The sequence below is a fragment of the Gadus morhua genome, chromosome 8 (genome assembly GCF_902167405.1).
Source record: "Gadus morhua chromosome 8, gadMor3.0, whole genome shotgun sequence".
Classification (NCBI taxonomy): Eukaryota; Metazoa; Chordata; class Actinopteri; order Gadiformes; family Gadidae; genus Gadus; species Gadus morhua.
In genome coordinates this window covers 129,453-157,094 of record NC_044055.1, presented here as the reverse complement: position 1 = coordinate 157,094, position 27,642 = coordinate 129,453, and the positions used below count along the sequence as shown (strand labels likewise).

At 47.0% G+C, this 27,642-nt stretch overlaps 2 protein-coding genes across 4 annotated transcripts in view; both read left to right on the top strand.

Annotated features, from left to right (window-relative positions):
* The window catches only part of LOC115549294 (unconventional myosin-VIIa), a 44,979-nt gene extending 29,342 nt beyond the window's left edge, over window positions 1–15,637 (top strand). For all 3 annotated transcript variants that reach the window (XM_030364428.1, XM_030364429.1, XM_030364427.1), the window contains exons 33-50: window positions 3,843–4,010; window positions 4,969–5,074; window positions 5,238–5,364; window positions 5,806–5,972; window positions 7,324–7,505; window positions 7,817–7,932; window positions 8,266–8,426; window positions 8,814–8,967; window positions 10,222–10,377; window positions 11,237–11,342; window positions 11,573–11,686; window positions 11,938–12,025; window positions 12,466–12,566; window positions 12,971–13,156; window positions 13,526–13,642; window positions 13,920–14,003; window positions 14,552–14,668; window positions 14,829–15,637. In XM_030364428.1, the coding sequence (XP_030220288.1) occupies window positions 3,843–4,010; window positions 4,969–5,074; window positions 5,238–5,364; window positions 5,806–5,972; window positions 7,324–7,505; window positions 7,817–7,932; window positions 8,266–8,426; window positions 8,814–8,967; window positions 10,222–10,377; window positions 11,237–11,342; window positions 11,573–11,686; window positions 11,938–12,025; window positions 12,466–12,566; window positions 12,971–13,156; window positions 13,526–13,642; window positions 13,920–14,003; window positions 14,552–14,668; window positions 14,829–14,921 (2,343 nt within the window). In that variant the 3' untranslated portion in view covers window positions 14,922–15,637. The remainder of the gene's footprint in view (window positions 1–3,842; window positions 4,011–4,968; window positions 5,075–5,237; window positions 5,365–5,805; window positions 5,973–7,323; window positions 7,506–7,816; window positions 7,933–8,265; window positions 8,427–8,813; window positions 8,968–10,221; window positions 10,378–11,236; window positions 11,343–11,572; window positions 11,687–11,937; window positions 12,026–12,465; window positions 12,567–12,970; window positions 13,157–13,525; window positions 13,643–13,919; window positions 14,004–14,551; window positions 14,669–14,828) is intronic.
* Window positions 15,638–17,362: 1,725 nt separating this feature from the next.
* The window catches only part of LOC115548614 (serine/threonine-protein kinase tousled-like 1-B), a 30,753-nt gene continuing 20,473 nt past the window's right edge, over window positions 17,363–27,642 (top strand). Inside the window, exons 1-10 of the mRNA XM_030363368.1 lie at window positions 17,363–17,841; window positions 19,866–20,002; window positions 21,203–21,271; window positions 21,813–21,851; window positions 21,974–22,049; window positions 22,175–22,218; window positions 23,955–24,044; window positions 24,227–24,313; window positions 24,597–24,689; window positions 25,013–25,123. Coding sequence (XP_030219228.1) covers window positions 17,718–17,841; window positions 19,866–20,002; window positions 21,203–21,271; window positions 21,813–21,851; window positions 21,974–22,049; window positions 22,175–22,218; window positions 23,955–24,044; window positions 24,227–24,313; window positions 24,597–24,689; window positions 25,013–25,123 — 870 coding nt within the window. The 5' untranslated portion in view covers window positions 17,363–17,717. The remainder of the gene's footprint in view (window positions 17,842–19,865; window positions 20,003–21,202; window positions 21,272–21,812; window positions 21,852–21,973; window positions 22,050–22,174; window positions 22,219–23,954; window positions 24,045–24,226; window positions 24,314–24,596; window positions 24,690–25,012; window positions 25,124–27,642) is intronic.

The following is a 27,642-nucleotide window of genomic DNA, read 5'->3' as shown; positions in this document are numbered from 1 at the left end:
GTGCTTAGTGTTCAGTGTTCAGTGCTCAGTGTTCAGTGTTCAGTGCTCAGTGTTCAGTGTTGTTCAGTGCTTAGTGTTCAGTGTTCAGTGCTCAGTGTTCAGTGTTCAGTGCTTAGTGTTCAGTGCTCAGAGTTCAGTGTTGTTCAGTGCTCAGTGTTCAGTGTTCAGTGCTCAGTGCTCATTGTTCAGTGTTGTTCAGTGCTCAGTGTTCAGTGTTGTTCAGTGCTTAGTGTTCAGTGCTCAGTGCTCAGTGTTCAGTGTTGTTCACTGCTTAGTGTTCAATGTTCAGTGTTCAGTGCTCATTGTTCAGTGCTTAGTGTTCAGTGTTCAGTGTTCAGTGTTCAGTGTTGTTCAGTGTTGTTCAGTGTTCAGTGCTCAGTGTTCAGTGTTGTTCAGTGCTTAGTGTTCAGTGTTCAGTGTTCAGTGTTGTTCAGTGCTTAGTGTTGTTCAGTGTTCAGTGTTCAGTGCTCAGTGTTCAGTGTTGTTCAGTGCTTAGTGTTCAGTGTTCAGTGCTAAGTGTTCACTGTTGTTCAGTGCTTAGTGTTCAGTGTTCAGTGCTCAGTGTTCAGTGTTGTTCAGTGCTTAGTGTTCAGTGTTCAGTGCTCAGTGTTCAGTGTTGTTCAGTGCTTAGTGTTCAGTGCTTAGAGTTCAGTGCTCAGTGCTCAGTGTTCAGTGCTCAGTGTTCAGTGTTGTTCAGTGCTTAGTGTTCAGTGCTCAGTGTTCAGTGCTCAGTGCTCAGTGTTCAGTGTTCAGTGCTCAGTGCTCAGTGCTCAGAGTTCAGTGCTTAGTGTTCAGTGTTCAGTGCTCAGAGTTCAGTGTTGTTCAGTGCTTAGAGTTCAGTGTTCAGAGTTCAGTGTTGTTCAGTGCTTAGAGTTCAGTGTTCAGAGTTCAGTGTTGTTCAGTGCTCAGAATTCAGTGTTGTTCAGTGCTTAGAGTTCAGAGTTCAGAGTTCAGTGTTGTTCAGTGCTTAGTGTTCAGAGTTCAGTGTTGTTCAGTGCTCAGAATTCAGTGTTGTTCAGTGCTTAGAGTTCAGAGTTCAGAGTTCAGTGTTGTTCAGTGCTTAGTGTTCAGTGTTCAGTGCTTAGAGTTCAGTGTTCAGAGTTCAGAGTTCAGTGCTTAGTGTTCAGTGTTCAGAGTTCAGAGTTCAGTGTTCAGTGCTCAGTGTTCAGAGTTCAGAGTTCAGTGCTTAGTGTTCAGTGTTCAGAGTTCAGCCTGGGTCCCCTAAGAACCTCAGCACACACACAAAGAGCTCTCCCTGGGGGGTCCTGATGGGGTCCTGATGGGGTACTGGGGGGGTCCTGATGGGGTCCTGATGGGGTACTGGGGGGGTCCTGATGGGGTCCTGGTGGGGTACTGGGGGGGTCCTGATGGGGTCCTGATGGGGTACTGATGGGGTCCTGATGGGGTACTGGTGGGGTCCTGATGGGGTCCTGGTGGGGTCCTGATGGGGTCCTGGTGGGGTCCTGATGGGGTACTGGGGGGGTCCTGATGGGGTCCTGATGGGGTCCTGATGGGGTACTGATGGGGTCCTGGTGTCCTGGTGTTCAGTGCTCAGTGTTCAGTGTTGTTCAGTGCTTAGTGTTCAGTGCTCAGTGCTCAGTGTTCAGTGTTGTTCACTGCTTAGTGTTCAATGTTCAGTGTTCAGTGCTCATTGTTCAGTGCTTAGTGTTCAGTGTTCAGTGTTCAGTGTTCAGTGTTGTTCAGTGTTGTTCAGTGTTCAGTGCTCAGTGTTCAGTGTTGTTCAGTGCTTAGTGTTCAGTGTTCAGTGTTCAGTGTTGTTCAGTGCTTAGTGTTGTTCAGTGTTCAGTGTTCAGTGCTCAGTGTTCAGTGTTGTTCAGTGCTTAGTGTTCAGTGTTCAGTGCTAAGTGTTCACTGTTGTTCAGTGCTTAGTGTTCAGTGTTCAGTGCTCAGTGTTCAGTGTTGTTCAGTGCTTAGTGTTCAGTGTTCAGTGCTCAGTGTTCAGTGTTGTTCAGTGCTTAGTGTTCAGTGCTTAGAGTTCAGTGCTCAGTGCTCAGTGTTCAGTGCTCAGTGTTCAGTGTTGTTCAGTGCTTAGTGTTCAGTGCTCAGTGTTCAGTGCTCAGTGCTCAGTGTTCAGTGTTCAGTGCTCAGTGCTCAGTGCTCAGAGTTCAGTGCTTAGTGTTCAGTGTTCAGTGCTCAGAGTTCAGTGTTGTTCAGTGCTTAGAGTTCAGTGTTCAGAGTTCAGTGTTGTTCAGTGCTTAGAGTTCAGTGTTCAGAGTTCAGTGTTGTTCAGTGCTCAGAATTCAGTGTTGTTCAGTGCTTAGAGTTCAGAGTTCAGAGTTCAGTGTTGTTCAGTGCTTAGTGTTCAGAGTTCAGTGTTGTTCAGTGCTCAGAATTCAGTGTTGTTCAGTGCTTAGAGTTCAGAGTTCAGAGTTCAGTGTTGTTCAGTGCTTAGTGTTCAGTGTTCAGTGCTTAGAGTTCAGTGTTCAGAGTTCAGAGTTCAGTGCTTAGTGTTCAGTGTTCAGAGTTCAGAGTTCAGTGTTCAGTGCTCAGTGTTCAGAGTTCAGAGTTCAGAGTTCAGAGTTCAGTGTTCAGTGTTCAGTGCTTAGAGTTCAGTGTTCAGAGTTCAGAGTTCAGAGTTCAGTGTTCAGTGCTTAGTGTTCAGTGTTCAGAGTTCAGAGTTCAGTGTTCAGTGCTCAGTGTTCAGAGTTCAGAGTTCAGTGCTTAGTGTTCAGTGTTCAGAGTTCAGCCTGGGTCCCCTAAGAACCTCAGCACACACACAAAGAGCTCTCCCTGGGGGGTCCTGATGGGGTCCTGATGGGGTACTGGGGGGGTCCTGATGGGGTCCTGATGGGGTACTGGGGGGGTCCTGATGGGGTCCTGGTGGGGTACTGGGGGGGTCCTGATGGGGTCCTGATGGGGTACTGATGGGGTCCTGATGGGGTACTGGTGGGGTCCTGATGGGGTCCTGGTGGGGTCCTGATGGGGTCCTGGTGGGGTCCTGATGGGGTACTGGGGGGGTCCTGATGGGGTCCTGATGGGGTCCTGATGGGGTACTGATGGGGTCCTGGTGGGGTACTGGGGGGGTCCTGATTGGGTCCTGATGGGGTACTGATGGGGTCCTGATGGGGTACTGGTGGGGTCCTGATGGGTCCTGATCGGGTACTGATGGGGTCCTGGTGGGGTCCTGATGGGGTCCTGGTGGGGTCCTGATGGGGTCCTGGTGGGGTCCTGATGGGGTACTGGTGGGGTCCTGATGGGGTCCTGGTGGGGTCCTGATGGGGTCCTGATGGGGTCCTGGTGGGGTCCTGATGGGGTCCTGATGGGGTACTGATGGGGTCCTGATGGGGTCCTGGTGGGGTCCTGATGGGGTACTGATGGGGTCCTGATGGGTCCTGATGGGGTACTGATGGGGTCCTGATGGGTCCTGATGGGGTACTGATGGGGTACTGATGGGGTCCTGATGGGTCCTGATGGGGTACTGATGGGGTCCTGATGGGTCCTGATGGGTCCTGATGGGGTACTGATGGGGTCCTGATGGGGTCCTGATGGGTCCTGATGGGGTACTGATGGGGTCCTGATGGGTCCTGATGGGTCCTGATGGGGTCCTGATGGGGTCCTGATGGGTCCTGATGGGGTACTGATGGGGTCCTGATGGGTCCTGATGGGGTCCTGATGGGTCCTGATGGGGTCCTGGTGGGGTCCTGATGGGGTACTGGTGGGGTCCTGATGGGGTACTGATGGGGTCCTGATGGGGTACTGATGGGGTACTGATGGGGTCCTGATGGGGTCCTGATGGGGTACTGATGGGGTCCTGATGGGGTACTGATGGGGTCCTGATGGGGTACTGATGGGGTACTGTTGGGGTCCTGATGGGTCTGCAGGAGGATGAGTACGCCCAGCTGGCTGCCAAGCACTACTTCGTCCAGTTCGGCGCGGAGAACACCCCCCAGAACACCCGCAGGGCCGTGGAGGACTGCATCACCAGCTCCCTCATAGACGCCAAGTCGCGGGCCAAGTGGAACCAGCTGGTCGGCTCCATTCACGCCCAGGTAAACTCTCCCCGTCGCCATGACGACCCCCAGCGCTCCGCGTCTTTGGAAACCAAGTCCGCAATTGACAGGTGTCAAAAAAGCCTATTTGATTGGACTGCAACGGGCTGTCATTGAGTTGAGTTGGAATCTGGTCAGATCTACATTTGGAGGATCTGTTAGAGGTTCTGTAGGCTCTGGATCTGTTAGAGGTTCTGTAGGCTCTGGATCTGTTAGAGGTTCTGTAGGCTCTGGATCTGTTAGAGGTTCTGTAGGCTCTGGATCTGGTAGACGTTCTGTAGGCTCTGGATCTGTTAGACGTTCTGTAGGCTCTGGATCTGTTAGAGGTTCTGTAGGCTCTGGATCTGTTAGACGTTCTGTAGGCTCTGGATCTGTTAGAGGTTCTGTAGGCTCTGGATCTGTTAGAGGTTCTGTAGGCTCTGGATCTGTTAGAGGTTCTGTAGGCTCTGGATCTGTTAGACGTTCTGTAGGCTCTGGATCTGTTAGAGGTTCTGTAGGCTCTGGATCTGTTAGAGGTTCTGTAGGCTCTGGATCCGTTAGAGGTTCTGTAGACTCTGGATCTGTAAGAGGTTCCGTAGGCTCTGGATCTGTTAGAGGTTCTGTAGGCTCTGGATCTGTTAGACGTTCTGTAGGCTCTGGATCTGTTAGACGCTCTATAGGCTCTGGATCTGGTAGACGTTCTATAGGCTCTGGATCTGGTAGACGTTCTGTAGGCTCTGGATCTGTTAGACGCTCTATAGGCTCTGGATCTGGTAGACGTTCTGTAGGCTCTGGATCTGTTAGACGTTCTGTAGGCTCTGGATCTGTTAGACTTTCTGCAGGCTATGGACGGCCACGTGCCGCTCTTTACGTGACGTAAACATGTGGCAGCCCTTCCTACTGGTCCTGTGCTCATTTGAACGGGACTTGATCTGGAATTGGCCTCAGGTTGGATAACCTCTGACCCTCGGTTCTACAGGGGCGATATCGCAGCAAGGACGTTGCAAAGGCCGGCCTCGTCGACTACGCCCGCCAAAAGTGGTCGCTGTTCTTCTCCAAGTTTTACGCTGTAACGATGCAGTCAGGTGGGGTTTTAAGCTAAGTCGTTTTTTATTCAAATCATGTGCCAGCCGTTTTATTAAAATTGTATTTAAAAAGAAAAATAATGGAGTAAAACGCAATCTCCATCATAGCACCACAGTAAAATAATTTAAATCCTGTAGCTTAAAGGGAAGCATCTTCTCCCAGGTCCCCCGCTGCCTCTAAGCAGGTTTGCTTTGGCCATCAACTCCACTGGAGTGTCCTTCATGGACGGCAAAGACACCAAGCTGCTGGAGATCCCCAACGTGGAGCTGACCGGAGCTACTGTGACCAGGTGAGGAGACGCCGAGCCCCCACCTCCGTGAGAAGGGCCCCGCATCACACAGGCCGGCCTCATAATGGTGGTTAGGGTTAGGGTTAGGGTTCTAACCCTAACCCTAACCCTAACCTGCATCACACAGGCCTTTCCATCGTAGCGATTGTAGCGAATGTATGAATGCGCACCTTTAATATAATTTAGTAAAATGGTGACAACCTGGGTTCATCTTCCCAATAAGAGCCTATCCCTTTGACTTCACAGGAGTGCTTGGCTGAAACATGATATATTTTACATAATTGGTTCAGCCATGCCCTCCTTTAGAGTTAAGGGGAAGGTCCTGCTGGAAGGTTGACGACGCTGAGACAATAAGTAAAGAACCCTTTGAGTTAGCTGACCAGTGACCAGTGGATCAGTGGGACCGTACCGTGGCAGTAACCTTAGGCTGCCCCCCCCCAGTGACTCCCGGCCTGTGGGGGGGTGCCTGAGGCTCTCCACCTTCCAGGACGAGTTCGTGCTGCGCTGTGCGGAGGCGGCGGAGGCGGCCAAGATGATCCAGACCAACCTGGAGGGGCTCCGGCAGCGTTCCCAGTACGCTGTGGCCATGCAGGAGCTGGGCCAGCCAGGTGGGGCGCGCACGCACGCACGCACGCACGCACGCACACACACACACACAGAGAGCCACACACACACACACATACACACTCTTTACAGTGTTATGGTCTTATTTTTAAGATTGTTAGAATGTGAATCACTATGTGACCTTTCCCTGTGAAAGCTGCAATGCTGAATATATTTTACTTACTTATTAACTCACTGACACTCAAGGAAACACACACACGCACACACACACACACACACACACACACACACACACACACACACACACACACACACACACACACACACACACACACACACACACACACACACACACACACACACACACACACACACACAGAGTGACACGCACACACCTACACACACACACACACACATACACACACTATACATGTACCATTCACTCTTTACTGCGTTATGGTCTAAGCTTTAACAATTTTATTTTTGTGAAGCACTATGGGACCTTGCTCTGTGAAAGGTACTTTACTTGCTGACTTATTTACAGTTATGAGAAAACACACACACACACACACACACGTTGTATAATTATAGTGTGTGTGTTTTCTGTGACACGCATTTACTAAGCAGTAGAACACATTACCTCTCTGTAATCGGGTCGGATTAGATAAGGTATCAGCCGCCCTGCTCTGTGAATGATTGTCTGTGTCTCCGTGGCGTCCCCTGTCCAACCCCCGTAGACGGCAGCTTTGGGCCCGGATCCAAGCAGTGCGTTGGGCTTGGATCGCCGTGGTGAGGGCGGGGTACCTGGCCCACACACTCAGCCAACACACTGCTGTCGGCAGCCTGCGTATCGTCTCAGCGTGGCTCGCAGCCCTATGCTATTATATGGGGATAGGGTTAGGGTTAACCCTAACCCTATCCCTATCGTCTCAGCGTGGCTCGCAGCCCTATGTTATTGTATAGGGTTAGGGTTAACCCTGACCCTATCCCTATCGTCTCAGCGTGGCTCACAGCCCTATGTTATTGTATAGGGTTAGGGTTAACCCTGACCCTATCCCTATCGTCTCAGCGTGGCTCGCAGCCCTATGTTATTGTATAGGGTTAGGGTTAACCCTGACCCTATCCCTATCGTCTCAGCGTGGCTCGCAGCCCTATGTTATTGTATGGGGATAGGGTTGGGGTTAACCCTAACCCTATCCCTATCGTCTCAGCGTGGCTCGCAGCCCTATGTTATTGTATAGGGTTAGGGTTCGGGTTAACCCTAAGGGTTAGGGTTAACCCTAACCCTAACCCTAACCCTTTCGTCTCAGCGTGGCTCGCAGCCCTATGCTATTGTATAGGGTAATTGTTGTTGTGAGTGTACCGGGGTGGTTGATCTCTAACCCGCCCTGGCAGACGACCCCAGCGTCCTGGTGTGCAAGCGGGGTGAACTGTTGGTGGTGGGGAGGGACGGGGACTTCTCCGCCGCCCGCCGGTGGAACACAGCCACCAACAACAACAGCGGCCTCAGCGGCACCGTCCAGATGAACACCATCCAGTTCCTGTCCACGCTGGACATGCCCAGCGAGGCCACCCTGGTACCTCCCACCGCTCATCTCCTCCTTAAATACTTGTTTTATTCTCTTTATCCTAGTTCTGTTCATTTAAAAAAAAAAAAAAGGAAGATATGGGGTTTGATTGTTATGTATTGTCCCGCTATGCATTGATGTTTTAATATTATTATTATTTTAAATGTTAGTAGTTTAATTTAATGTATACATATGTATACATATTATATATAAATCATGTTTTGTTTTTCTTATCGAATGGATGCAACGTTGAATCGATGTACCGGATACAATACCGCCCCCGTGTGGTCATACTGATGAATTTCACGTTGTCATTGAAGAATCTGCTGAATCCTGGTTACAACCAGCCGAGGGCGCTCGCTGGCCAGGGCCCCACACAGAGAGAGGAGGCCGTAGCCCCAGTCTCCATCAAAGAGTTCGCACTGGAGAACTTTGGGTAATTAATCAACCAAAAATCGATCCTGTAATATTAATTGTTTACGGTGCTATATTCCAACAATAACAACCACGTCAATTGGAAGTTTGTGGACCGTTTAATATTATTTATTAATATAAATATTATTATTGATTACTATCATCAATTATCACAAATGCGTATCGCTGTGTGACCAAATAATAAATAAAAAAATCGAAAAAATGTTTTGTTAAAAAAATCACCATCATTGAACTAAGAGCGTTTTCAAATATCTTTTCTGATTGGCTGGTGACATCACTGATACTAATATGAGCGCTAATATTATCAACCTGGCCCACTCTCTCTTCCTCCCAGTACCAGAACGGCAGGTAAGGACTTGAATCGGGTAGGAGCAACCCAATTGGCGTTCAGAGAGAGGCTGTGGGTCACTTCCAAGGAACCCCTCAAACAACCGCTGCTCAGAACTCTGACGAACAACTCGGAACTCAGCACGATAGCCTGCAACGCCTTCGTGGATATCCTTTCAATCACCCCAGTCGACTGCAGAGACAGCAACCCCTGTTGGTAGTCATTGGGTACTACATAGCAATGTGTTTGGGCTCATCCTTTGTGGGTTCACAGTTTAGTGCTCTCAGTTAAAATAATGGAAGCCAACAGAGAGGGGATGTATGGATTTGTCAAAGCAGCATTTCATTGATAAGATGAATTTAGATTTTTTTTTAAACTGTTGACATATGGTACCTTCTTGCCCTAGTTCAAAGCAACTAGCATATGCTTGCTAGTAGATATTTGTATGATAGATATACATATAGACAATAAGTGAGGGTGTTTTATTCTTGAATGGGCAGTAAAGGAGTGATTATACAACGGTCCTAGTCCTTGACCTTTGCCCTGGCCCTCACCCATCCTGAAGTACATGGGCGACTACCCCATCAAGCACGCCCGCAGCCCCATGGAGCTGACGGACCAGATCTTCGGGCCGGCCACACAGCATCCCGCCCTGCAGGACGAGATCTACTGCCAGATCATGAAGCAGATGACCAACAACCGCAACAGGTGTGTGCTTGTATGGGTAGGCTGGTGTTTGAATTGTGTGTGTGTAAAGTGTGTGTGTCTGTGTAAATAAGTGGTGTGTTTTAGGGTTCCTGTGTGCCTGTGTTTGGGTCAGTATGAGTGTGTGGCGGTGTGTGTGTGGGGAATGCCTGTAGGGGTTTAAGTGTGCTTGTGTTTGGATCGTTGGAGTGTGTTTGTGCAGGTGTGTGTATGTGTCTGTCTGTGCAAGTGTGTGTTTGTGTCTCCATGGTTTATGTACGGATTCAAGTGTGCCAGCGTCTGGATGGGAACCAGTGTGTGCGCGTGTGTGTGCGGGTATGTTAATGTGCTCTAGTGTTATGGTATGAGTGTGTGTATCTTTGTGCACATGCCCGGTATCTCCCACACACGGCCAGCGTCTCCAGTAGACTACTGTTGGATTCTTCCATTGTGTTGTATTTAGGGACTGCAGTCATCTCTAGATGTTTACCAACCGCTATACCAGAGTATTGACACTGATGACAGCACCAGGTCTGATCAATCACAACATGATCAGGAACATCACCTGTCCACTCATCCCCTCGCTCTGTTATCTCTCGCTCAATGCAAATCTCATTCTCTCTGTTTCTCCCTCTCTTCCCACCACTCTCTCTCCTTCTCCCACTCCCCTCATCTCTCCACTTCTCTCTTTCTCTGTTCGCCTCCCCTCTCTCTAAACCTCTCTCTCCATTCACCCCATCATTCTCTCTCTCTCTCTCTCTCTCTCTCTCTCTCCCTCTCCCTCTCTCTCTCTCTCTCTCTCTCTCTCTCTCTCTCTCTCTCTCTCTCTCTCTCTCTCTCTCTCTCTCTCTCTCTCTCTCTCTCTCTCTCTCTCTCTCTCTCTCTCTCTCCCTCTTTCCTTCTCCCTCCCTCTCTCTCTGTCCTCCCTCTCCCTCCCTCTCTCTCCCCCTCCCTCTCTCCCCCTCACCCTTCCTCTGTCTCCCTCTGTCTCCCTCCCTCCCTCCCTCTCCTCCCTCTCCCTCACTCTCGCCCTCTCCCTCCCCCTCCCTTCCTCTCTCTCTGTCCTCCCCCTCTCCCTCCCTCTGTCTCCCTCTCTATCTCTATCCCTCCCTCTCCTCCCCCTCCCTCCCTCCCTCTCCCTCCCCCTCTCTACCTCTCGCCCTCTCCATCCCCTCCCTCCCTCCCCCTCCCTTCCTCTCTCTCTCTGTCCTCCCCCCTCCCTCCCCCCCTCCCTCCCCCTCTCTCCCTCTCCTCACCCTCCCTCCCTTTCCCTCCCAGGGTGAGCATGGAGTTGGGCTGGCAGCTGTTGTGGTTGTGTACCGGTCTGTTCCCGCCCAGCAATAGCTTGGCCAAACACGCCCACCGCTTCCTGAAGTCTCGGCCCCGGGACCCGCTGGCCTCCGACTGCCTGAAGAGGCTCCAGAACATTTTGAGGTCAGTCATCAGATTAGTACTGGATTGCATTTAGTCTGATTACTCCTGGATTACATGTTATCAGATTACTAATGGATTACATGTTATCAGATTACTACTGGATTACATTTTGTCTGATTACTCTTGGATTACATTTTATCAGATTACTCCTGGATTACATGTTATCAGATTACTAATGGATTACATGTTATAAGATTACTACTGGAATACATATTATCAGATTAGTACTGGATGACATGCTATCAGATTAGTACTGGATTGCATTTAGTCTGATTACTTTTGGATTACATGTTATCAGATTACTACTGGATTACATGTTGTCAGATTACTACTGGATTACATGTTATCAGATTACTACTGGATTACATGTTATCAGATTACTACTGGATTACATATAATCAGATTAGTACTGGATAACATGTTCTCAGTTTAGTATTGGATTACATTTAGTCAGATTACTTTTGGATGACATGTTATCAGATTACTCCCGGATTACATGTTATCAGATTACTACTGGATAACATGTCAGGGTTATAAGGAATCAGGTTTCTAATGGAATCAGATACTAATGGAAACATGGAATCAGATTACTCATGGAATCAGATGAAATCATTCAAGGCATCCTGAAGCACCTGACTTGGTCCACCACTATTGTTAGATGCCAATACTGGTGGATCTGAAGGTTCTCTGAAGGTTCTCTCTGTATAAAGGTGTTATACAGTATGAAGCTAACCCTACGGTCCTTGCCTTGGTTTCTAACCTTGTCTTGTCTAACCCTAACCCTGTCCCTAGCTTGGAGCCCAGGGTTAGGGTTAGGGTAACCCTAACCCTAATCCTAACCCTCTCTTGGTGTTCCTAGCTTGGAGCCGAGGCAGCACCCACCGCACTACGCAGAGGTGGACGCCATCCACAGGAACAGCACCCAGATCTACCACAAGGTCACCTTCCCAAACGAGGCAGACGAAGTGAGACCCGACAATGGCAAATCGTCTTCTTCTTCGTCTTCTTCTTTGTCTTCTTGTCTTCTTCTTGTCTTCTTCTTTGTCCTCGTCGTCTTCTTCTTCATCTTCATCTTCTTCCTCGTCTTCTTCTGTTGTATGACTGGAGCCCTACTTTGATCACCTTCAATGTGGGGGAGCGCTGTGTTATACAGAACATAATAAGCATGATACTGCTTCCTTCATGATCTCCTCAGCTGTTCGAGGTCACGTCCACGACCACGATCAGAGACCTCTGCTCCACCATCGCTACTCAGCTCAACCTCAGCTCCCCAGACGGCTACGGCCTCTTCATGAAGACAGCCGTCAAGGTGAGGCCCGCCAAAGGTTCAAACCCCGATGTTGGCGGCCCTAACAGTGGATATCCCGACCGGCTGCCTAATGAAATGCATCCGAACAAGTATCCATGTTCTGGGGACCTAACTGCTTTCCAATTGCGACTTGGGACAGGAAACAAATTCTCCTCGCTGGTTCAGATTCAGTTCAAATAGTGTGAGTTAGTTAGGGTTAGTTAGTTAGGTTACCCTAACCCTAACCCTTTGTTTTTTTCTTCTGTGTTCAGGTCTCTAATCTGGACGATGAGATGTATTTCTTTGACAGCCTACGACAGAATGCGGAACCCCCGAAGAAAATAAAAAAAGCCAAAGAGGGTAATGTTCTCCTCTTTGATTCACATGCAAGGGAGTTATGTTGGCTTATCGGTTAGCTCTGGCGCTGCATAGCAACACAGTTAGCAGGGGATACATACCCGATTGTGGTCCTAGTATGTTTTTTCCACATTAGTGTCCACCGGGTTTCTCCTCATCGTGCCGACAGAGGTTTGGATAATCAAGCATGTTATGGTACTTCATTCACTTAGCATGTAAGTGCACTCAGGGTTATGGCGTATTAGCATGTTGAGGTACCAAGCATGTAGGTTTACTCAGAGTTGTAGCATATTAGCATTTGGAGGTTGGCCTGCTTAGCATGCTAGGGTCCCTCACGTGTCCGTTTGCTTAGCGTTGTAGAGTAATACCATGTAAGGCTACTTAAAGTGTCAGGGCACTGAGCGTGGTACTTGGCGACATCCTTAAACACGTTGATTTCCCAGCAACACCTTCTGCATTCCTGGTGTTCTTCATGAGGAAGCTTTGGTTCAACGTCATCCCTGGTAGAGACCTTACGGCTGACCTCACCTTCCATTACCCACAGGTATGGATGTCTCACATTCAACACTAATGTTTTTGAATTTCACTTTTGTATGGAAGTCTTACAATTAACATTTTTCTACATATACATCTCAATCCGCAGATGGAGGGGAATTTCTGCTCAGACGTTAAGACTGATTATTTAACTTAGAAGTAGTTCTGGTTTCAAGGATGATTGCATTATGTCAAAGTATACTAATAAAATGCTAAGTTAGAATGAACTTTATTAATCAGAGATGGGACATTTAGGAAACGGATTATGTCGTTGGCTTGGGAGAGCTTACTACATTTTCTTGAACATCAAATAAATCGTACAACAAAAGGGACGTTGGAGGGAAGGGGGAGAAGCTGGGCCACGAGGTTCAGAGTGTGAGAGCCGGCCCTGACGAGATGCCCTGACATCCCCAGGAGATGCCCCGGTATCTGCGAGGCTACCACAACTGCTCGAGGGAGGACATGATCGAGCTGGCCGCGCTGCTCTTCAGGATCCAGACGGACTCGGACCGCTCCCAGTTCGTCATGATCCCCAGGATGTTGAAGGAGCTCGTCCCAGATGACCAGATAGACCTCATGTCCAGCGACGAGTGGAAGAAGGTAGGGTCAGAGAGCGGAACAGAGCAGTTGGAAAGAGTTCAAAAGGCTTTCCCCCAAAGTGCCAGTGTAGAATAAGATGAATTCAGATATTCTGCCTATTTATTCCATCCTGAAGGATGTACTTCTCACAATTTCTCTGCTCAAGATATAACAATAATAATAAAAATGGAGAACATAAGTAAAACTATTTATTAGTCATCCCAGGTGGGAACCTGAGGTGTCACAGCTGAAGTGCACAACAGCAATAACGACGACACATGTTAGCCAAGTAACTGGTAGTATATACAGTAGCATATTCAAACATGTATCTTTACTCAAGTGAAGTAAACATATATTCAAAGCTGTGCGCTGTGTCTTCCTCCTCCGTAGAACATCATCTCATCCTACAACCAGCAGATGGGCATCACGGCCGACGAGGCCCGGGTCAACTTCCTGAAGGTCATCTCCTCCTGGCCCACCTTCGGCTGCACCTTCTTCGAAGTGAAGGTGAGCCATCGGCGTGCATTGTCCAGAACGGCGAAGAATAACCTAACCTAACCCTAACCCTAACCTAACCTAACCTAACCTAACCTAACCCAACCCTAACCCTAGGGTGAATCCAGAGGGCCATGCAGACGCTGAATCTCCATGCTGAACTGTGTGATTTAGGGTTAGGGTTAGGGTTAACTAACCCTAATCCCCATGCTGAACTGTGTGATTTAGGGTTAGGGTTAGGGTTAACTAACCCTAATCCCCATGCTGAACTGTGTGATTTACTCCGCAGCAAACATGTGAGCCAAGCTACCCGACCAACATGAGGATTGCCATCAGCAAAGTGGGCGTCAGCTTCATAGACCCAAAGACTAAGGTAAAGTGTCGGGTGTGGACAGCGCTTACATTTAGTCCGTCAGCGCACGCTTTCATCCAAAGCACATTACAAGAGAGGCTGAGGATAATGCAACTGCGTGCACTAAATGTCAAAGTAACTACAAAAAGCTCTCCATGAGCACGAAGGAAACTCTAGCAATCTGATGCTCTGTATTCAATATGACTGGTGTGTGTGAATGCCCCTCCTAATTTGTTAAGCGAACAGACAATGTTTTCAGATTCAATTATATACGTATTTGTCACATTATTTTTGTTTTGTTTTTTCAATACTGTTTTTAGTTTTTTTAATAACGTATCAAGTAATGTTGGGCAGGATAATGAATTGGCTTTGACTCCCAGCCAAACGCGGGTTCAATCCCCGACATCCATATCCTGCCTGCAGACATCCTCGAGCAAGCCTTCCAACTTACCTGCTCCTTAATGACATGTATCTGGAATCAGTGAAGGAGGTCTCTGACCGCTGGCCCGCTGGTGGCCTTAACAGTAAATAGCAGTAGTAATGCGTTCTCAATAATGTCCACCTTTCAGGAGCTACTGGTCATGCACCCCTTTGGCAAAATCACTGACTGGCAGACCGACAACCACCACTTCCACATGAGCATTGGGGGATTGGTCCAAGGAACATTCTCCTGTGAAACCCCTCTGGTGAATACTGGTGGTGACACTCTGATATCATACTGATCTTTTTCCAAAGACTTGCAGCTAGCAAAAGTATCGGAGCCTAAATCAAGTTTTGGTAAAATCCAACAGCTGACGTCGATGATATTGTACATTTAACCTGGTTCCTCTCTTTCTTTGCCCCCAGGGTTATAAAATGGAGGACCTTCTACTGTCCTACATCAGCATGTATGAGAAGGAACGGCTGTCCGTCTTACCGAGGAACCAGATGTTCTCCTGAGGAGAACATAAAGACATGCTTAGGATTTATTTTTTTGGGGGGATTTTATTTGGATCCCCATTAGCTGATGCAGAAGACATCAACTGCTTTTCCTGGGATCCACACATAACATATAACAAGACAAGAAATCAACATACAAGACAACAGATTAAAAAAAACAGGAAAAGAATGGATAACTAAACCATCAGCACGCAAAACAAACAAAAAATGACTTACTAATACTATTAACAATAATAACATAGCATGTAGCATAAAATACAATGGAACAATACTGTTCGCACCACTGATTGATTTTTGAAGGCTCTACTGGATAACATTTATTTTCTTTGTTTTTATTGATCAATCTTATTTTTTAATTTCTACAATTCCATTTCAAGTAATTTTCGTGTAATCGTGCAACAATGTAAAAGGGATTGCTTGTTTGTTTAGTGTTTTATCTTAAATCTGCCATGCATTTATTTATATACCAGTAATTGGCTTGTCATTGAATTAATTCCTGTGTTATTTTCATTATATTTCAATATCTGTAACATGTAGTAGCTATGTACATATAATACAATACCATAAAATATAACCTAAATGGTCCCTAAATGTTATATAATAGTAAACAATAGTAGTTATTTGGTACCTTTTTACTGATGTGTTTAAACTATCTAACAAACAAATGAGCAATGAGTATGAAAAAAATAAAAATGCACATATTTAAATTGCCAGCACTTTCCTCTCTATGCTTGGTTTTAATGAAGAAACAGGATGAATCTGAACATTATAATACAAGGCGTATTTATATACATCCTGTCATAATGGATTGATCATATTTAACCAAATGTAATTGGGTTTCAAGAAGAGAGAAACTGTACAATAGTCAATGTACGATTCTTGGAGAGCTTCAGGTTGGTTTGTTTCCACCCACGTACAAGCACGTCTTTTTATAAAGGGCAGCCAACTCTTGCTTTCCCCTGGACATCTTAAGCTCGGCAGGAACATGTACCTACACAGCCACACACACATGCGCACTGTAGCCTGCATTGCAATATGCTGATAATGAAATTCCAATTTCAAACCTGAAGTGACATGATAAGTGTGTGTGTGTGTGTGTGTGTGTGTGTGTGTGTGTGTGTGTGTGTGTGTGTGTGTGTGTGTGTGTGTGTGTGTGTGTGTGTGTGTGTGTGTGTGTGTGTGTGTGTGTACAGTCGACCACACTACGTGGGGCATGGCCTGCTTACACACTCCCTCATTGCCTGTCAAGACGATTGCTCTGTTACTATGGAAACCGAGCCCCCGAGCCCCCCCCCAAATAAAAATACATCCAGGTTACTATGGGCAGGTGCACATGGGGTGCAGCCTGATTGCACCTCAATCTGCACCCTGATGCAACACGGCTGCAAGTGAAATAACGGGCTGATCAAACCCTCCCATGCATTTGACGCCCATTGTTCAGGTGCTCTGCTAGGCACTGTTCATAGAGGCCGAAAAATGCATTAAGCTTGACACAATCCAGCCGGGCCCAGTGTACTACCAGCCTATACAATGCTACTATTTATTACTTTAGTAGGTTTATCTCTACTCCTTAGATAGCAGTATCTATTATTACGGTTAGTATTAACTTATTAGTATATTCTTCTTTGGCCGTTTTGGATGAAAACATTTTAATCTGCGAGCAACTAGTTTGTTAAAACGTGGGTGAATCTGGAGGTGAATATGTAACAGTAGGCTCGACACCAAGTGAACATTGTGGTCACCTTTCCCCAGATGAATGTAAAAGGCTGCACTGCACCAAATTTGGAACAAAAGACCTTCCATCGCAAGCCACACATCACCGTCCCACCTGCGCCGTGCACTCTCTCAACAACTTGCCTCTCAGCCCGCGACAATAGCATACTACCAAGGCAAGACCATGGCCCCACCTAAAGAAAATGGCACTCGTGCGCATGTACGTGGCCGCGCAGGCGCACACACACGCACGCACACAGACACACAGACACACACACACACACACACACACACACACACACACACACACGCACACACACGCACACGCACACACTTAAAAATATATAAATACGTTGAATGTAGGACCTGCCTAGTTATATAACTATTTTATATATTGATTCATCAATCATCTATATGCGAACTTTCATGAAATTTGTTATAAAAAAGAAAATAACTATCCGACTATAGTGCAAAAAACATGTTCTACTTTATATTTACTCATAGGCTTGAAAGCCTTCAAACTGCATAAACCAATACATCTCTGATATAAACATTAACTTCCGGCCATTTTCTGAGGTGTTTGTTGTTTTCCGCTGAGGAGAAACTGTTCTCGGGTCAACGTTGAGTTTGGTCTGCCAATAAACATAATCCAAATTTCGGAAGTGAGCAAAATGATCCTGGATCAGCGTGTGTGTGTTTGTGTGTGTGTGTGTGTGTGTGTGTCTTTGCGTTTGTGTGTCGGTGTCATGCCATCCCCCTCGCGCCTGCTAGGTGCGCCCCAGCCTCGCGATAGCCTCTTCCAGAATCAAAGCTCCCCTCGCGAACTGGATGCTGACAGACGCGCGGTCATCATGCAAAGGTTACATTGTATCCATTTCAGCGAATCTTACGTACGCGAAGAAGGCACTCTGCAGGACCGACACGTTATCAAAACGCGAGGCGGATAAACAAATATGCACTGAACACATTGGCCGCGGTTTTTTTTACTACACGAAGTGTTGAACGATGCACGCAAGTTTGGGATTTTGGATTTGATCGGATGGCGTTGTGTGTGCTGGCTTCGCTCGGCAGCAAAGTGGCTTCATGAGTGTCCAAAGTAACAGTGGAAGTGGTGGAAGTTTGGAGGCGACGCCATCTTGGTCACAGCTCTCCTCGTCCCCAACGATTACTCAACAACATATAACGGCGACCACCAAGACCAAGGAAGGTATATCGCGTACAAATGCACGGATAACATCAATCCCCTGACGTCGCCTCTTTCGCGATCATTTTTTTCGTAGTAGTTTTTGTGGGGGGCCATGATGACATGTCGACCAGCTGTTGGTGGAAGTAAAAATGGATGTCAAGTTCACTGATGCCGTGAATCGGAACCCAAACGTCAGCTGTCAGTTGGGTGGATTGCCGGCGTAGGAGCAGCAGCGAGCTACCGTGTTCCCTCACAAAGACACGGCTAGCCTCGCTGTGTTCGGGTGGTTGTTTTGGATTTCGCCGTTTCCCCGTACTTATGATCGAAATCGATCTATATTGCGCAGCACTTTTTGCTCCATTGTGTGTCTCCCTACACAAACACCCGAGTGGAGATAGAGACACCGTGTGTATGAATGTAACGCAAAGCACTCCCCCGGTGCTCTCAACTTAACACAAGGCCTTGGCTTTTACTTGTAGACATTGTAGACATTGTGTGGTAGCCTACATTTTGGTGTACTTTGCATATCGCCGACTGCAAAACTTTTAATCAAAACGAGCTACAAACTATGACCTCACCGGTGTACTAGAACTGTAACGTTAAAGGGTTTCAGCTTTGGACTATTGTCTCCTCGCTTTATTCCTCCACGGATGATCAATCGGACAAAGTTTAGGTAGTAAGCTGGCCTCATTCGTGGTGTTGTTTGACTAGGTAAAAAATGGAAGCTATTAACCACAATTAGGGTTCCCTAAGACAACCTTATTGTATACAGTGGCTTACTGTTTAACAGTGTAAGGCTGTTGTGTTATTATAGCCATTCTACCGTATAGAGCTGGGTAAAATATGATCGATAATGGCTATATATCTAACCAAGAAAACACCCATCCACGTTTCAACTTTGGTTAAGAGCAGCGATTCCTCGTCAGCCGAAAACACAACTACATATGTGTCATAGTTTCTGCATTCTGATGCTGCTTCACCCACCATACGTGTTCAGGAGAAGGCAGATTTTCTTATCATTCAGTACATTGACGTACATGTGTAGCCCAATGCCCTTTACTACAGAGCCCTAATCTATTTGTATTAGTATAACTGATACTAAGTGACCTCAGAACCTAATCAAACATCTTTAGACATGTCTCGCTCAATGTGCTTATTATCCTCCATCCTGTTGCTTTCCACCCAGACCCTAGGGAGGTGAAGTGTTTGCTTGCTGCCAGGCAAACAATTCATGGTTGTTGTTATTCTAAAATGGTAGGTAGGTGAGAGCCTGCTCAGCGTTGGAAGGAGCTTCTTTGTAGAGACTGATTTATTGATGCCCTCTGTCCGACACATCGTGCTAGTCTTGGGCCCTCAGTGGGACTGTTTTCCCTGATGTATGCCTCCTATTGAGGCCAGCAATACCAAACCTGTGTCTCTCTTGTTGTGGGGTAGCCAGGTCAAAGACCAGCAGCGTTGCCCTTTTAGCGTCTCTTCTTAAGCATCACTGCCTGAGCCGTCCGCCTTACCAGGAATCCTGATCAAGCTAGTATGGAATGCAGAACAATCCTAGTCCAGGATTGTTCTGCATTCCATACTAGCTTGGTTATAATACTGACCTGCCCGGTACACCTGTGAGCTGTTCTGGTTAGGTGAAGGGGTGGACCCCAGCCACTGGCTAACCTGTTAACCACTGTTATTGTTTAAACCTAACCTGGTTATGATGCACACTATGATAACCAACCTATTTGATATCCACTCTGTATTGGACATGATTTGTTATAGGGGTACCTGTCTTTATATTTTAGTCTATGGTATATTCAGCGTCCTCAACCAGTAGTGGTTGGGGGGTACACCAGGAATGGACTATCCTATTGAATTTCCCCCCGTTCTCTAAGTTATAGTAGTTAAGGGTACCTTAGCTCGCTGCATAGGATATCCACAGACTTAAAGCACGTCCTGGTTTAGGGGTACACGTCCTGGTTTAGGGGTACACGTCCTGGTTTAGGGGTACACGTCCTGGTTTAGGGGTACACCAGCTAACCTGTCAACCTTCCCAACGTCAGGGCCCATGGAGGAGCTGCACAGCCTGGACCCCCGGAGGCAGGAGCTGCTGGAGGCCAGGTTCATGGGGGCGGTCAGCGGGAACACGGGAGGCAGCACCGGGGGCGGCAGCACCGGGAGCGCCAGCGGGGGGGCCAAGGTAATGTGTGGGTTTACCGTGCGGTCGCCCACAGGCCGTGTGTCGGCATGGGGTTGATATGGACCGGGTGTAGGAGGATGGGTACACCACTGCTGCGGCAGCGTCCGTTATCACTTATTTTGAGGTAAAGGTGGCATTCTGTTAGCATCCGATGTTGTATTAGCGCTTGAGGAATTGAGATGGATGAAGAGCATTTAGAATGAACATTAGCCCATTTGTTGTCTGACAACCAAGGAGGCTCTTTGTTGTGGAGACGTCCTGCTGCTGCTTGGTATGATGGAGGCATTACTCCCTATGGAGAGGACAGTCAAAGATAGAGCAACACAGGTCTGCCTGCTACCTCTGTCGGCCTGTAGCATCATCAACCCAGTCAGCGAGCTGGCCCCAAGCTAAGAGAACACCATGAATGGGACCTGGCATAAACAAGGGACAGAGAACGTTTCAAAGTGGCCGTTTTGTTTTTCTTAGCTTGGCTGTTTATAGTCCTTGAGTGATACCAGACAAGTCTTACAAGAAAAGGGTATTTGTAGTTTTTGCTACGGCTGCCGAAAGGTACATTAGTGTCGGATGCCATTTCCTGATTAATTTCTATTTACTTTAGTTGTCAGGATATTGTTGTGACCACAGTTACATTTCGTCTGTTTGCTATGAACCTACAGGTACGTACGCTAGAGTATAGATAGATTAAACAAATACACGTGTGATTGAATAGCTGTGGCTTCATCCTTCAGGGGGACTTTTATGCATATTGAGTTGAGCTTAGCTGATAAAATGGAGCAGAGAATCATTCATTGATACAGCTTGATACATGGTTTAAGAAGGGACTTCTGAGCAATCTTTTTTCCCCGGTAGTTGTCTTGTTTAACATTGTCTATCGGCTATCTTCTTTTCACCCAACAGTTGAACGATATTAATCAGCAAGCTAATCAACATAACTGACCCAGTCTTCATCTGTATTGATGGTGCTTGGTTTATCACTTTGTTGTTTGATATATCTTCAAAAGAAAATTGTTCTAGTCAGGACTACCTGCAAAATATCTGTAATATATGTAAAATAAAGTATGTTTACCTTAACATTACTCGGATGCTTTTGGAGGGTTGAAAGGGACTTAAAAGAGACCTCATGGGTGGCTCGTTCCAGCATTGAAGAAGCATGCACGAGTAGCTAAACGTTAACCGGGCCCTGTGGCGTGTCCTCAGGGTCTGGCCAACGAGTGCTCCAACCACAGCTATGGCAGCCTGGGCTCCTCCAGTGACAAAGAGTCGGAGGTAAGTGGATAACACTCCCTTTCACATAGCTGCGCACACACACTCTACGAGCACCCTCCCTCCTAACACACACAGCGTGCACAGCAAGAGTTGGTGTCTGATGCTCACACCAGCACGAGCAGACACCGTAGCTTTAGAAGAGGCCTGCTGCTCCAGCCACAATCACACGCATATTAATGCTTCAATGCATGGACAAGTTATGAGTTATCCTGTTATAGGGTTAGGGTTAGGCTAACCCTAACCCTAACCCAAGTTATGAGTTATCCTGTTATAGGGTTAGGGTTAGGCTAACCCTAACCCTAACCCAAGTTATGAGTTATCCTGTTATAGGGTTAGGGTTAGGCTAACCCTAACCCTAACTAAAGTTATGAGTTATCCTGTTATCCGTTCACAGTATCCTGAAGGGATGTTTTATTGGCCTTCGACAGCAGGTTGGGGGAAAGGGAGGGGCGGTCTTTCTTTCTCCTTTCTAAATGACTGAATATTAAATGGCTCCCTCCTGCTGTGTGTCTGTCCTTCCCACTGTCTCCCCTCTCTCCAGAACTCTGATATGAAGAGGGGCAGCTCCCCTGCCTACTCGGTACGTACACCCCCCCCCCTCGATGTCCTTTACCTGCCTGTTCACGGAGGTTTTTAAAGCCTGTTATCTCCCGTGTTGTCTTACCCTCCCGGTTCTGTTGTTGTTGTTTCCTCGCCGTCCAGACCCCAGAGAAGAAGCACTCGGAGTCTTCCCGGGGGAGGAAGAGGAAAGCCGACACCCATTCGGACAGCAGCCAGGGTATGACGGACACTCCTCACAGCCAATCGCAGCACTCCGCTCGCGCTGGTCGTGGCAGCGCGAGTGAAATCCAGCTCTCGTTTTATTCCAAAATCATGTTAAAGTTGTTTATTTCTCTACTGCAGGGAAGACCTCTACGCGCGGGCCCAAAATCAGTGACTACTTTGACGTGAGTGTCCCTTCAAAAACAACAACTAAGGCAGCTCTTCTTGGTGTTAGGGTTAGGGCAAACCCTAACCATAGGGTTAGCCCTACCCTAACCCAACTAGGCAGCTCTTCCTGGTGTTAGTGTTAGGACTAACCCTAACCCTAACCCAACTAGGCAGCTCTTCTTGGTGTTAGTGTTAGGACTAACCCTAACCCAACTAAGGCAGCTCTTCTTGGTGTTAGGGTTAGGGCAAACCCTAACCATAGGGTTAGCCCTACCCTAACCCAACTAGGCAGCTCTTCTTGGTGTTAGTGTTAGGACTAACCCTAACCCAACTAAGGCAGCTCTTCTTGGTGTTAGTGTTAGGACTAACCCTAACACTAACCCAACTAGGCAGCTCTTCTTGGTGTTAGTGTTAGGACTAACCCTAACCCAACTAAGGCAGCTCTTCTTGGTGTTAGTGTTAGGACTAACCCTAACCCAACTAAGGCAGCTCTTCTTGGTGTTAGTGTTAGGACTAACCCTAACCCTAACCCAACTAGGCAGCTCTTCTTGGTGTTAGGACTAACCCTAACCCTAACCCAACTAGGCAGCTCTTCTTGGTGTTAGTGTTAGGACTAACCCTAACCCAACTAGGCAGCTCTTCTTGGTGTTAGGACTAACCCTAACCCAACTAAGGCAGCTCTTCTTGGTGTTAGTGTTAGGACTAACCCTAACCCTAACCCAACTAGGCAGCTCTTCTTGGTGTTAGGACTAACCCTAACCCTAACCCAACTAGGCAGCTCTTCTTGGTGTTAGTGTTAGGACTAACCCTAACCCAACTAGGCAGCTCTTCTTGGTGTTAGGACTAACCCTAACCCAACTAGGCAGCTCTTCTTGGTGTTAGTGTTAGGACTAACCCTAACCCAACTAGGCAGCTCTTCTTGGTGTTAGTGTTAGGACTAACCCTAACCCAACTAGGCAGCTCTTCTTGGTGTTAGTGTTAGGACTAACCCTAACCCTAACCCAACTAGGCAGCTCTTCTTGGTGTTAGGGTTAGGACTAACCCTAACCCTAACCCAACTAGGCAGCTCTTCTTGGTGTTAGTGTTAGGACTAACCCTAACCCTAACCCAACTAGGCAGCTCTTCTTGGTGTTAGGGTTAGGACTAACCCTAACCCTAACCCAACTAGGCAGCTCTTCTTGGTGTTAGTGTTAGGACTAACCCTAACCCAACTAGGCAGCTCTTCTTGGTGTTAGTGTTAGGACTAACCCTAACCCTAACCCAACTAGGCAGCTCTTCTTGGTGTTAGTGTTAGGACTAACCCTAACCCAACTAGGCAGCTCTTCTTGGTGTTAGTGTTAGGACTAACCCTAACCCTAACCCAACTAGGCAGCTCTTCTTGGTGTTAGTGTTAGGACTAACCCTAACCCTAACCCAACTAGGCAGCTCTTCTTGGTGTTAGTGTTAGGACTAACCCTAACCCAACTAGGCAGCTCTTCTTGGTGTGAGGGTTAGGACTAACCCTAACCCTAACCCAACTAGGCAGCTCTTCTTGGTGTTAGTGTTAGGACTAACCCTAACCCAACTAGGCAGCTCTTCTTGGTGTTAGTGTTAGGACTAACCCTAACCCAACTAGGCAGCTGTTCTTGGTGTTAGGGTTAGGACTAACCCTAACCCTAACCCAACTAGGCAGCTCTTCTTGGCGTAGGGTTAGCGCTCACCCTGGGGTGCTGCACCGTCCCCATGACCATCTGTTTCTCCCCCCCTCCTTCAGTTCCAGGGTGGGAATGGTTCCAGTCCTGGCAGGGGTGTCCCACCCGCCCGGCGCTCCCCACAGAGCTCCCACTCAGCTCCAGGCTCCATCGTAAGAACCCAGACAGGGTTGGGGTCAGGGTTAGGGTTAGCCCTAGTCCTAACCCTAACCCTAAGAACCCAGACAGGGTTAGGGTTAGCCCTAACCCTAACGCTAAGAACCCAGATAGGGTTGTGAACTATCTTGCCATTTAAAGTCGTAAAGGGATGTTAATTGTATTATTTTTCCTTCAGGTGCGACAGAACAGCTCCTCTCCTACCAGCCTGTGTTTTGGAGAACAGCTGATGAATCCTAAGGCCTTGTCCACCAAGTGTGTCCAGGTGAAACACACGTGAAACAGAAGGGAGAGTCATGTAACCTTTCCAAGGAGGCCGTTGGACAGCGAGCCAGCTAGCCATCAGAGGATTCTCATCCTTGCTCTCATAAACATGGCGGACGGAGGGGATTCATTATATCCATAGTATTAGAGTTTGTCTGAACTATAGTTTCACTGGTTTTAGAAGTACCACTGTCTGTATTGTCCCTCGTCATTTAATCTTATCAGGCTGTTCCGCTTGTGTCCAGTCCTGCCTCTGAAGTCCAATCCCACTCTGCTCCTCTCAGACGGAGCTGACGGGGCTGAAGCTGGCCGCGCTGGAGAGCAACAAGAGTCTGGACCTGGAGAAGAAGGAGGGCCGCATCGACGACCTGCTCAGGGTACTTTCTTTACATCCTTTGTGGTCACTGAGGCGACTGAAGGTACGTGATTCCAGCGATCGCGCTGTTTAAAACGAACCGTAGCCCTGTGTCAAAGACCAACTGCCTCTGATTGGTTCGAAATTAGAGCCCGTGATTTGTTCTTCAGGTCAGTCCCTGTTTGTAGGGCAAGTGACGTCATCTGACACCAATTTGAGCCAATCACCAACTGCGTTTGAAACAACCTGTGTGTGCTACCAAATCATGTGCTTTTCAGTGGGGTCTGACTTCTGAAGTGCAGACCTTGTTTTTATTCATCGTTGTGTTCCTGTTTCTCTCGACAGGCCAACTGTGACCTACGGCGTCAGATAGACGAGCAACAGAAGCTTCTGGAGAAGTACAAGGAGAGACTCAACAAGTGTATTACCATGAGCAAGAAGCTGCTCATAGAGAAGGTAACGTGTGTGTGTGTGTGTGTGTGTGTGTGTGTGTTAGTGTCGGGTTATACTTTCCAGTCCGGTCCGATCAAATTTGAATATTTAATACATTTGTCATACGGCGCTGCACAGTTCCACAACCGTTACTGTCAACATCCGGCCCCCTTCTTCTTCTACACCTCTTTTGCTGAACTGCGACTGACAGCATCCGGGATTATATACCAGTAACAGGGCTCTCCAGTCTCACGCATTCAGCGTGAGACACACGCAATTCAACCCATGCACACGCTCACACGCCACACTTCGTATTTCTCCCAGAGAGAAATGACCAGGATAGCGCCCACCAATTAGGGCCGCTGTTTAACAGTGTTACAGGTAGGAATCAAATGGGTTTCCCGTACGTCGGGTAACCAGACATCCTATTTTGCCTGGACATGCCCTCTTTTTGAGACACTTGTGTGGCGGAAAAATGTGTGGCGGAATTTCAAAATCGTCCGGGATTTTATTAAAGCCTCATTCAAGTTCACATTGAATTTGCATTGCGTTTCTCTGGGTCGTTCACAAACTAGTTAGGCTACGCCCTCCCCTACTCAGTTCTGTTCGCTTTGCATTGGTGGAAGTGAGTAGGGGGAGTGGTTAAGTAGAGCCTTCAGATTGGACGGTTTGACTTACTCAGTTACCGTCGTGTTTTGTATTTATTATTTAGGGGTCCAAGCCAACAGGTTGGATCCCTATTGTTTTTGTAAGGATTATTGGGTGTCAAGCAACTATGTTGCGAGACAACCTATTGTTATTGTACGAATTCTTATTATTATTATTATTATGCTGCCATTGGAGTCAATGGCAGCCCATAGAACCGCTTGGCGAAAAGTTGTGAAATTTGGCACACTTGTTCAGGACTGCCCCATTAGCCCATTAAGCCAATCTAAGGTCGCTAGCCCAACAGCTCTAGCGCCACCAACAGGTCAAAGTTGGGCATGCATTCATGTTCATAACTTTTGACCTATTCGACCAATTTTCACAAACCAGGTATCATTGGATTCCTTGAACCAAGCCCAGTTCAACACATCCTATGACGTCATTGCGCCATGACGTATATGTCCGCCATCTTGGTTTATGTCAAAAACCTTCAAAATGCTACTCCTATCACAAATCTTGTCCAATCATCTCGAAACTTGGCACACATGATCTTCTGGCCATCCTTGATGAAAAACATCGAATAGATTTGTCAAATTCAAAACCGTTTGCCCGCTAAAGCCAATCAAATTTTGCAGCGCAGCGGCCAAACCGGAAGTAAGCCCATATCTCAGCAGTTCTTTGACATATCATAACCAACCTTGGTACATAGACCCATGACCCCATAAAGGTTACACTGGATGAATTTGGTGACCTTTGACCTCTAGGTGGCGCTGTTATTAATGTCGATGTGTTTTGACTCCTTTCTCTTCACATGAGTCCATTTAAAACTTATTTTCAATGTCTAGTGATACTATTAGACCTCCCCGTATAGCTAGTATATTATTTCTTGCAGAAATATCCGCGACAGCCAATGATATTCGACCGCGAACCCGCCAAACCGGAAACACGCCAATATCTCAGCATCCCTTTGACATATCATAACCAAACTTGATACATAGACCCATAACATCATCAGGGGGACACTCAATGAATTTGGTGACCATTGACCTATAGGGGAAGCTATAATTAATGAAGACGTGTTTTAACTCCTCTCTCTTCACATGAGTACATTTCAAACTTATTTTTAATGTCTGAGGATACTGCCAGACCTCCTTATGTAGCTTATGAATTATTTCTCATTGCATCAGAACTTGGCCGCCATGTTGCAAGTTGTCAAAATCAGTTGAAAATTTCCACAGGCCACAAATTATGTCTGTGTTGTCTCTCCTGGCACTCATTTAATATTCTTACATTGATTTCTTAAATATGTATATGTAAAAACGGATGTGAATAATTACTTTACAGTTAAAATAAGCCAATGTATAAATTCATATTATTTTGCCGTTTTAGGTTTGTTATTATTTCACTTCCGGTTTAGTCACTTCCTGTGACGTAATTTCCTGTTAAAAATCTTACCTCTGTAGAAGGAATGGCAGACATGTGCATCTTCTGATTGTAATCCGCTAGCATCCACATGAAAGCATCTAAGAGGCAATGCCGTAAGTTTGTTTAATCAATGCAAGACATGTTTAAGATAATATATTAGAGTGGATTTATTTAAAAATAATGTTTGATGTGTTGTTAAAAACGTTTTGGTTAGCAATTGTGTACAAACTAAAATCAATGCAATTGGCATCAGAATGTCTTCATGCAGTGTTAGACAGTTCATATTATTATTTACAACTATGTACAACATGCTGTTTAGTCAAATGTACATTCAGTATTTTTGTATTCTTTTATTTGCAGTTTTCACCGTCTGTTCATGAGGAATTGTGACAGTAAATGGTCAACCTTACTACGACTCTGTCTTCATTGGCTACGGTTTAACTCTGTGTTAAGTCAGGGTTACAACACACTGC